The sequence below is a fragment of the Tetrahymena thermophila genome, assembly GCF_000189635.1.
Source record: "Tetrahymena thermophila SB210 genomic scaffold scf_8254406, whole genome shotgun sequence".
NCBI lineage: Eukaryota > Ciliophora > Oligohymenophorea > Hymenostomatida > Tetrahymenidae > Tetrahymena > Tetrahymena thermophila.
The window spans coordinates 483,049-494,626 of NW_002476188.1; the positions used below are offsets into that span (position 1 = coordinate 483,049).

Consider the following 11,578-nt stretch of genomic DNA (forward strand, 5'->3'; position numbering starts at 1 on the left):
TTATATGTATTTAATTAGAATTAATCATTCTCATTTTATTTTTATTGCGCTTTCTAAATTAAGGTCAAGCTATTCTTTTTTGATAAAATAGATGAGAAATTTAATAATTAAGAATCTTCTTGCACTTGGTTCGTCTAGTTATTTTAACATTTAATACTTTAAAAAAGATTTTCATTCTTTGGTTCCATTTGTTACTTTTGTTGCTAAATTGTTTAAGTTTCAGTTTTTTACTTTTAAGTTTTAGAGTTTTTATTTTCTTTTTAATTCAATAAATCGCAAAGTGTTTCCATAATAACTTACTAGTTTACTTAAATATTATTAATGACAGAAATATGCTCTGTTATACTCATATCACTTAAGTTAGAAGAAATAAAGCCAAAATAATCATCCTCTTTAATTACTACTTATTCAATAATATCAAGGAGTAAATCTAATAAATTTGATTCTTTTGAGAAATTTTTTTAATCAAAAATTTAAAACGAATCCGAAGGATCCAATTCAGTTTTACTACCTTAAGATGCAAATTCTTATTCTTAATAAAATGAAACAACACAAATTTTAAAAGAAGTATTTTATGTTAGTTTTTTGTAAATTTAATCTAAAAAAGGACAATCTATCTTGAAAGCATCAAAAATACCTAATAATCTCTGAATGTTTCTACTAAATTACTGAGAAATTACCAATTTACTTTATTCATACATTTTTGTTATAGCTTTGGCAGCTTTATAATAATCCTTTTACAATAAATACATCATTGATATTTATTCTTAAACTAAATTAAAAATCTGGTCTTCATTTATATAATATTAATTTCTATCACTTCCAAATGAATCATAATGTAATTTAGCTTTAGATCTGCATGATAAAAAAGAAGAGTAACATGAATCATCTTTTTCTGAATAATAATCATTTTAATTAAAATTATTATTTTACATTTTAAAGTCATCTTCGTCATGGCCATTTATTTTATTATTGATTTATTATTTTTTACTTTTAATTAAAGAATCTAATTACTTGTAATTTTCATAACTTTTGTTAAATTTTTATTAATTATTTTAGCTGCTAAATTATTAATTAAGTTGCATTTTTTCAAATTTTTAAAAATGTTTTAGGTTTATTCTTGTATCTATTGCTCTTTTTGGATTATTATTTTATGGATTATTTTAACCATTGTTTGTAAAATACTTTTATAGGGATTATATTACATTTAGTGATTATTTTTAGTTAGAAGCTCGAGGGGTAGATTAGTTTTACTTTGGTGAAGAAAATGTATTTACTTTCAATTAATCAGATTAATTTAATTAAGGAGAATTTTGTTGGTTAGTTTTTAGAAGTGAAGGTTGATTTATTTTAGGAGATTAAAAGGAATTTATGCTTTTAATTTAAAAATAATTTGATTTAGGTGAAGCTTGTTATTAGGTTATTTTTGGTGAATCAAAATTATCAGTTTTTGTATTTTTACTTTATTCATCTTTCATTTCTAAGAAGTGTTAATTTCTTTGATTTTCTTAAATTGATTCAAATTTTTAAATTTCCAAAGGAGTAGTATTTTCTCTTATAAGCTTATTAAAACTTAAATATTGTTGAGAATTCAAGGGAGAATTTGTGTTAAATGAAAATCTATCTTAGTCTTTAGTATTTTCAGGAAAGCTATTTAAGGGTTTTATAAAAGAAACTTATTTAGAATTGAACTCTGTCTGTTGGTTTTACTATGATTGAGGTGTATTTTTAGTTTGAGTCTTTGATGACATTTAATATCTTGTTGACATAAAATAATTAGATTAATTTAGCTGTGGGCTAAATTATGAAAGATTATTTGTCTGTTGGCTTTCTTTTCTGTCTTATATTCTTTGTGATTTTTGTTTGCTTGATTAACAGTTTTGAGGTTTAAGAATGCTTATCTACTTTATTTATTGATAAAGCTGATGATTTTCTTAAACTATTGACTCGCATTTTTATTGTTCTTGCTAATTAAAATATATACATTAAAATAGCTAATTTAGAAGTATTTTCTGCTTAAATCCTTCAATTCTATCTTGGCTCCTTAAATTTACTAACTCATTTACAAGATCTTCTAAGATATCAGTAAAAAGAAGAAATTTTTTTTAATTGAATGTATGGAATATTAAAGCTCTAACAAAGTTGTATTTTCTGTTAAATAGCATTTATTGTAATTCTTTTTTTTCTATTTAAATTTCATAAATTCCGTATTTTTAAAAGTTCATTAGAAGATCATCTTAGCATTTAAAGTCAAGTTTTTCATTTTTTATTTAATCTATTTTGCTTTTAAATATCGAAATAGAATTTATTTTTTGAAGAAAAAACTCAAAAACGCTATTTCTGCTTTTCTTTTCTTTGTTTTAGTTTAATTCTTAAACATTTTTTAATGGGTTTTAAAATGAAGAAAGTTAATAGACTTTTAATTCATAATTACAGCAGACTATTGAAGAGCTGTAGTTTTCTAAAGCTTCCACAAATCGGTTATTATTAAAGTGTATATTAGCTATATTATTATAACAAATTCCTAGAGCTCTGTAGTTTTTAAATTACTAAAAATAGCTAACTTATTTAGTTAGGTTTATCAAAGTTAAGCTTTCGTCCTAGTCAAACAAGCTTTGAGTAGTGTATATTAGAGTTTAAAACAGATTTTAAAAGCTCTCATAAAGTAAACTCAAATCTGAAGAAAATAGCAGCTCAGAGTGGTCTATTTAAAAATCTCCAGAGAGCATACCGTCTTCAAATAGGATAAAATTCTTTGTTTCTTAATCTACTTTTAACTTTTTAAGAATAATAGTTAAATGTTCTAAAGAGTTTCCAATCATTATAGATATCTTTTGTGAGTAATAAAAGCTTATAAGAATGGAAAATATTATAAAACTATATAAGGTTAGCCTAAAATAAAAATTTATTTAATTAACCTATATACTTAAGGATATAGATTACGATTGCAACTAATTTTAAGTAAGAATTGTTAACAGCAGAAGACTACTTTCAAAACAATACTGAACTTAGATACTTCCATCTTCTTATGTAATAAATATCTTATCAATATAAAATGTAAATTATTGAATAACTATAATCTTCTAATTTTAAACACTAATTGTAAATTATTCTACATTTTAATTTGATTATTAAAAAAACACTTCCTCTTTATTAGGAGTACAAAACCTTTTGAAATTATTTCGTTTGAATAAATTAACTTGATTTAAGAAAAATGATTTCTATTCATCAGATTGTAATCTTGTTAAATAAGATTCTTCTAAAGTTATTATAGTATTTTTTTATATATCAATATCACTTTAATAAGCTACTCTATTCTTATAAGGATCTATTAATATTCTTATAGCACTTTAGTTGCCAACATTTTAGAATTAAATCATTTTTTTTTCTATATCAACAGAGTTGCACACTATGGAAAAAGGAATCATAGTGGTATTTAAAGTTAAAGGGATGTTATATTTTTCCTTTAAATTTTAGTTTATAAAAATCTTTTTACAAAGGCCTAATGCAGTATATGGTTCATTATTTATATCATATAAGAAATGAGTAGGAATATATCCTTCTAATTAAAGTTAATCCATTTATGTTACCATTTAGAAATACTCTTGACATCTAGAATCTAGATTAAACTTGCTTTTAGGGCAAGGATAAGGATCAATTATATTTGAGTAAGTCATATTAATTCCTGAACCATAAAACATCCCATCCGAGCTAAAGGCCATAAAGTATAATTTAACATAAACATTTACAAAAGGTTATGTATAGCTCTTTCTTTTTTCATATAAAACTGCTTTCCAAATAAAATCTATAAAGCTACTATTTCTAACTTGATCAAAAGATAACTAAGGTAAGTCTTGAAGTTTATGAGTATCTTTAGAGTGCCTATTTTTTAAAATAAAATAATATTTATAAAAAATATAATTTATGTTATAAAATTTAATATTTAAAAAAAAGAAAATTTTAACATGCAAATTTAAATGATTCATTTCTAAAAAATCTATCAATTTACAAAGCTATTATTCCTTTCAAAAAAAGTAGTAATTACTTGCTCAATTGTTTTATTTATTATATTATTAAATTTTTTATGGTTAATAGTGTTTCTCCAAATAAAAATTGGTTATTTAATACGTAATATGAGCAAGCATTTAACTTGCAAAATTAAATAATTTTGTTAAAACTATCATAAAATCTTTAGCAAAAATTATCATAATCAAGCTTAAAAAATGATTTAAAAATAAAGAAAATATTATTTTACCAGCTTGAAATTAGATAAGAGCTATTAAATTTATAAAGGTTGAGCAAATATTAATCTCCAATGTTATTGTATGTATCATAGACATTCAATAATGGTGAAATAAATTTTGGATTTGTGTTGACTTTTCCATTCATCATTTTTTAATTGAACCTCTAAAGCAAATTTATAACAATAGATTCTTCTTACATAAAGTGATAAAAGATTTGAAGAGCAACATCATTTTAGATTTAAGCAAATTTTGTCTGCTTTTAATACATGCTTGAAGAAAATGAAGATATTTAATCTAGAAATTGATTAGAACTTTAATCAAAGTATATTATAAAAAATGTCAAGAAAATTAACTAAGGAATTACTACAAGTAAAGTTAGCTAAACTCGTATTTTTTAGAGTTATTTTATAATTATGATTTTAATATTTTTTAATTTAAGCATCTTCAACTTATTTCTCTTGCTAATACTTATATATTATTTAAGTCCCTAATAAATAATAATTTACTTCTACTTAAATATTGTTTTTTACTTTTTCTTTTTTCTATTTATATTAATTCAAATAAATTTTCTTTCTCTTTCTTTTCTTATTGATTCCTAATTATTATTAATAAATGATTCAATATTTTAAAGTTAAATGATTTTTTTTGTGTGGATTAATTGAACGTACGTATAATAATATTAAAATATTTACATAAACAAATATAAAAATAAACAAAAAAACTCATTTTTTTAATCAAATTAATCTTGAGATATTAATTTATTAAAATAATAATAAATTATAAATTTAATTTTTTTTCCAATAAAATAAAAATCATTTTATTTTATTTTTAATCAAATAAAAAATTTACAAAATTTACTTACTTAATATAAGTTTATAAGTTTAAAACTAATTTAAAAATAATATTTTAGTTATTTTAAATAATTTTTTTATTTTTCTTAAATTGTATTACAAATATTGCTCTAAGAGATTATTTACTTACTTACTCATTGAAATTTTTAAATAGTACATTGAAGCTTGTTTAAACTGGACATCTATCAGACCAAATTTTGCCCAATAGATAAAGGCACTCAGATTATAGATGATTAATTAAATTTAGGATAAAAAATTTGTCCCATTTCTAACGAATCAGTTATTATTTGTTCAAAAATGCTCAATAACAAGTGGAGCAATATCATGGAATTTTGTTATTCTGTTAAAAATTAAATAGTTTATTAGGTTTTATTCACAAAAAAAGTATGAAACTGTGCGAATATTTTCTATTTCTTTGTATGTATATGTACTTTGCTCTTTGATTGTTATCTCTGAGCTTTAAATTAGAATGCATAATTCTATTTATAAATCTTTAAGGTTTTTAATTAAAAACTAGAATTATTGGTCATCTTAATCAATTAAATTCAAGCTATCAAGAGCTACTATTATATATTTTTTATAATATTTATATTCTAATTTTTTTGAAGGGTTTATATTCAGTAATTACTACAACTTAACTTTGGAGTAATGCTCTTTAAGAATATTATATTCTTTACTGCTAGGAGTGTATTTTTATTTTTCATATTATACTTTGCATAATTATAAATTTAATTAACTTTGGCTATTCTAGCTTGATAATTATTAAATGGCTTTTCTTATCGAAAAATAAAACAATTTTCTCTTTTTCAAATTTAGTTCCTTTTATAATACCTATTTAGAGTTATCATCACTATTTTAAAATTTTGTAGACTGCACTTCGAAAAATGTATATTTTTAATTTAAAAATATTTACTGATATTTCAAGTTTTATTTATACAAAAATTAATTTGATCTACTTGAATCCCTTTATATGTCAAAATTTTAAATCCAATTTAATTATTTTTATTAGCTAGAATTGCACTCATTTAAGTTTTCAAAACTTCTCATTTTATTAGATTCGTTGTCTTTAGCATATTCTTTGTTTTAAATTTAATTTTATAAAAAAAATGTTTTCTTAAATTAGGGTTCTTCGTAAATTGGGCTGAGAACATCACATTTTTTAAGTTATTTACTTGAATCAATTTTAATTTCATAAGTGAAATTTAAAGAAATAGGTTTGTCTAAATTCAATTAATCACTTTGTTTTTTTTCATATAAAAAATTTCTTTATCTCTAATTAGTAGTATGAGAATCATAAATCGATTAATTGAATATTTCAGTAGAATTTAAATCGAAGGAATCTTTGTTAATTACTTCATTATTGAATTTTTCTTGAATATTGAATTAAAACTTTTATTTTTATTAAAATTCTGAACTGTGATAATCGGGCTGAATAAATATGTTGTTTGTTTAAAATTATAAAAATAATTCATTTTAAATTTGAAGGAAACTATCGACTAGTTATTATTTAAGATATTTTTTATCCAATTAATTTTAATTCATAAGAGTGATATGCTCCTAGATGAACATATCTCCAAGAGAGGCACTGATAAATCCAAAAGAATCATCTTATCTAATAAGTACTTAGTCTATTATATTTAAACACAATTTTTATATTTTTAAAATTTGTGATGATATTTCATTTAACAAATCCAAATTTTAATCAAGTAGTTCTTATTTAAGATTAAATTCATTAAGTAAATCACCTTATTTTTAATTTTAACAAAGCTTTTGTTACATTAAATAGTCTTCGTTTTCTAAATAAATAAAATGTATTTAAAAGGAAATATCATTTTTTATTTAGGAGTAAATTTATTCAATTAGATTATCTTTAATTTTAAGTTTTTCAAAAACTAAAATCAATTTTCTAAAATTTTTTTAAATAGCAAAAGGAATTAGTACATTACTTTCTTCTAATATTTTAGTTATAGCATCACTAGCTTTATAGAACTATTATTTGCTTAATGCAACTGTTGCAATCTAATCCAAAACAATACCATGAATTATATCTTCATTAAAATCATATAAATTTTCTTTTTCTCCCTTGTTTTCTAAATATTCTTTTTTTATATTTTAACTCATGTCTAAGTTTTTTAAGATTAGCTTTGAGAATTTTCTAGGTGAGTTAGATTAATTAAGCTGTGATTTCTATAATGCAATAGTACTTTTTTTTTTGTTATTTTATCTTAAAATTTTAATCTAACTATTTTGAGGGGAGATTTAGATTTCTTCGCTAACTTCATTTTTAGGAATTATTTGCATATTTTTTTCAATTTGAATGCTTTTGTTAATATCATGAAAATAAGAAAGATTTCTAGTTTTTTTTTTTTTTAAATCCCTTTGATTGAATGTAGAATGCTTATTATATGAATTAGTTAAATTAGGAGAGTCATCAAAATCTTACTTTAAGCTTTTTTATTAAAAGTTTGAAATGTTATTATAGTAGCTAGATTTAGAATTTTCAAAAATTAAATTTCTTTAAGAGTTATTTTAGCTTGGAGTTTCTCCTAGATTATCACTTAAAAAACTTTCCTATTTTGTTATTTGTCTTAAGTGAATAGGTGAAAAAGGTTAATTATTTTACTAATTTAAGAATTATTCAGTATGAATAGATTAATTTAATTATTATTATTATTTGTTATTTAATATCATATTATTAATTTCTTAATTTTTTATCAACTTTAGTTATTATTCAAGTTAAATACTATTGTTTAGAACATCATCACACTGTTTTAATTTTTTTTAATTCATCAATATATAGATAAGAAGTTGATTTAAAATAATATTTTCTTTAATATTAAAAACTAATTTTTTACTTTTTATATTCATCAACTACTTGATATAACTTTCAGCAATCTCCCAATTTTGAATATTGTTTTCATTTTGTATCATGTAGTATATCATTGTAACAATTTAATTATATTTTCTATTGAAAAGTATTTGATAGAGATCTTGGTTTACTTCATCTTCTTCGGTTAATTAAACTTTTTAGCTTAAATAACTATTTGATTAATTGTTCTCTTCAAAATCTTTTTTGTTTTTTTTATAAGTTTAATTTTTAAAAAAAAAGTTTTTGGAACTAGATTCAATATTAACAGAATTTATTATTTATTGATATTATTTTTTCTAAACACAATATTCATGATTAAATTCATTTATAAAAGATTTTGAACAATTTTCCTTTTATAATGATTAATAATTATCATTGAATAAATTTAATTCATATTAGCAACATATTATAGAAGAGCTATAATTTTGTAAAGCTTCTACATATCTACCTTAACCAAAATGAATGTTTCCTATGTTGTTGTAGCAAATACCTAAAGCTCTATAATTTTCGAACTTTTTGAAATACTAGACTTGCTTACTTAGATTCAATAATGTTGAGCTTTAGTTTGATTCAAAAATATTTTGTGTAGTATAAATTAAAGTTTAAAACAAGTTCTTAAAACTTTCATATAATAAAAGCATATCAGATGATAGAAAAATATTATCTTGTTCATCCTCTTAAAATAAAGGATTTGCATTATTAGATAAAATTAGACATTGAGTTTCTTTATCTAAATTGATTTTGTTTAGTATTTATGTAAGGTGTTCAACTGAATAGTTAATTCTACTTGCAAATTTTTTTGATATGTAAAATGTTAATAGCAAGCAAAAACAGACAAAAAAATAAAAAACAAGTTTAAAAGTGATATCAAGATTGCTAATTTACTGCTAAAATTCAGCTGTCTACTAAATCAATTAATCTTCAGGAATTATTGTCATTAGAAGTAGACTATCTTAAAAGCAATAAATTGTTTAAGATTTTCCTTGATCATTTTCTATATTATTTTTATCAATCACATAAGTAAATTCCATTATTACTATCATTTCTTAGTCTTAAATAAAAAAACTAAATTAAAATTGTTCATGCTTATATTTGAGTCCAAATATGTATTTTTTATCGGTAGAGCAAATATTTAGAATTTAATTATCTGTAAATATTTTAATTTGATTTAAAATTCTTTCTCTTTCCTAAAAAGATTCAATTTTAAAAAGATATGTATCATATAAAGTTAAAATATTGCTACTTTTCTATAAATAATCACTTTAAAAAACCACTCTTAATGTTTAAGGATCAAGTACAATAAAAGTTGCCTTTAAATATTTTGGAAAATTAAAGATTGTATAATTTTAGAGAACAGGTATTGAGTTACAGATAATAGATTAAATTTGCTATTTTTATTCACCAGAAATACTTATATTCTACTATGAAATATGTGCAAACGATAAGAAAATCTTCTTGCAAATACCTAAAGAGATGTAAGGCTAACTGTTAGAATCATACATAAAATTAATAGGAGGATAATAAGAAGAAATCATTAAATTATTTTGAGTAGCAAATTTATAATATTCTTAACATCTAGAATCCATATTAAATTAGCTTTTGGGACATGGTGGTTTATCTCTAACATTTTAATAAGTCATATTAGCTCCAGTTCCATAAAACATACCATCCTACTCAAATACAAAAAAGTAAGATTTTACAATTATATGAGCTTATTTTAATTATAAAGGCAATTAACTCTTTGCTATTAAAACTGATTTCCAAATAAAATCAATGAGGCTAACATTTCTTATTTAATCTTATGACAATAAACTCAATTAATTTTCTGTCAAAGTATCTTTTTAATACCTATTAATTAAAAGAAAATAATTTAAATAAATGTCTAAAGAATATTAAGAACCAACCCAAGTTTTAATAATGTAAATATAAATTACTTACTGAAATTGCTTACACTTTATTTCAGACAAGTTAATATTATTATTATAATACTTTTGTAAAATAAATAAATAAGTTGATTTGATAATTAATGTAAAATATTTTTTGACTTCCAAAATAATTATAATTGTGTTAGGAATGTTGAAATTAATTTATTTTACCAGCTGGAAATCATATCTGATCTATTATTTTTGTACATATTGAGTAGATAGTGATCTCCAATTTAATCATAAGTATTTTGTATATTTAGAACAGGTTTAGAGAAATTCTTATTGAATATGATCTATCCGCTCATCATTCTTTTGTAAGCTTATTAAATTAAGTTAATGATATAAATTTCTTATTAAACTTATTCTTGATGGTTTTAAATCATCAAACTATTTTAGCATTATATCATTATTAATTATTTATCATGCATTTATTAAAAGAAAAATTCTGTAGAGTCAGATAGTTGCGCATTACTCCAGCTAATGCAAGCAAGTGAAAAACATAGCATTATTATTTATGGAATTAAAATTAGTATTCCAATTTAGATTTCTGTCTTTTAAATTAATTTATTTAACCATTTTTTAGTCTGAGAAATATATTTCATATTAACTAAGCTAGTTAACAAATTTATTCTACTTTGCTCTAAGATTGATTAAAATATTGACAATTAAATAATTAATTATTTGTCTTATATTAATAATTTATTATGTTGATGTATATTTTTCTAATTACTTAAAATTTATGTTCAAAAACTTGAATTGATTTTCAGCTATTTAGGTCATCTATTTGGATTTTTTTAATCTGTAAAAGCTAATGTTTCTTATCTTTGTGATTTTACTCAAATAAAAATTTATTTAAATGGTTTATATTAATTTTAAATCCAGTATTTATTAAAACAAGTAATATAAATTATAATTTTCACCTTTTAAAATGTATTTATAAGCTACAATTGTTAGAATTAAATATATAAAATTTAAAAAAGCTTATTTAAAACTGATATTGATTGGTTTATATTAAAAAATAAAATTTCAAAACAATTTATAATGAATAAGTAAAATATTATTAATTTTATTAAAAATGCTCAAAAATGCTCAAAAAATACTGGTGAATTATCGTAATATTTAGTGAATCTCTTAAAATTATGATAATAAATTAGGTTTTTTTTCACTGCAATAGTAATATTATAGAGTAATTATTGGTATTTAAATATTTATGGTCTTCTTGTGTTTAAAATGCTTCATTTCTAATTAAATTCAATTCTATTCTGAAATTCTAAGGTATTTTTATAGCATTTAAAATTCTTAATCTTTTTATCAATTCAGTTAAAACCTCTAAAGTAGTGATAATAATGCATTTTTACAAGTTTTTTTCATAGCTTATTTGAAGGGATTACATTTTACAAACATTTCTTATTTTAACTAAGTTTACAGTAGTTAAATATTATTTTCATTGTGTTTTATTATTACTTGCTGTATAACATTTTCTTACTGTAAAGTAAAATGATTAATTTTTTTTCATAAAAATTTATTTTTAATTTTCTCTTGAGTTACTTTAAAAGTTATTTTCAGCTTAAAAATTATTTTTAAGGTAATTTATTGCTCTCTTCAAATATTCATTCTTATTTATACAAAAAATAAAAAAATAGTTATTGATTTATTATTGTTATTTTTGGTAATTATTTTAATTTTTAT

At 20.9% G+C, this 11,578-nt stretch overlaps 2 protein-coding genes across 2 annotated transcripts; both read right to left on the minus strand. All coding sequences in view use genetic code 6, as the record gives it.

Annotated features, from left to right (window-relative positions):
- Positions 1 to 30: 30 nt before the first annotated feature.
- TTHERM_00245830 (tetratricopeptide repeat protein) lies at positions 31 to 4,392 on the minus strand (the record flags this gene model as incomplete). The annotated part of the gene is made up of 4 exons (XM_001023811.2): positions 31 to 74; positions 158 to 2,850; positions 2,944 to 3,882; positions 4,256 to 4,392. The coding sequence occupies 4 exons, from the start codon at positions 4,390 to 4,392 to the stop codon at positions 31 to 33; spliced, it is 3,813 nt and encodes a 1,270-aa protein (XP_001023811.2).
- A 921-nt stretch (positions 4,393 to 5,313) lies between these two features.
- TTHERM_000245849 (tetratricopeptide repeat protein) lies at positions 5,314 to 10,380 on the minus strand (the record flags this gene model as incomplete). Its single annotated transcript, XM_012799939.1, has 9 exons — positions 10,061 to 10,380; positions 9,208 to 9,812; positions 8,850 to 9,015; positions 8,413 to 8,585; positions 7,042 to 8,163; positions 6,052 to 6,891; positions 5,724 to 5,870; positions 5,527 to 5,658; positions 5,314 to 5,435 (listed from the first exon to the last, which is right to left on the minus strand). Exons 1-9 carry the CDS (start codon positions 10,315 to 10,317, stop codon positions 5,314 to 5,316), a joined length of 3,564 nt encoding a protein of 1,187 aa, XP_012655393.1. The 5' UTR covers positions 10,318 to 10,380.
- Positions 10,381 to 11,578: the final 1,198 nt, after the last annotated feature.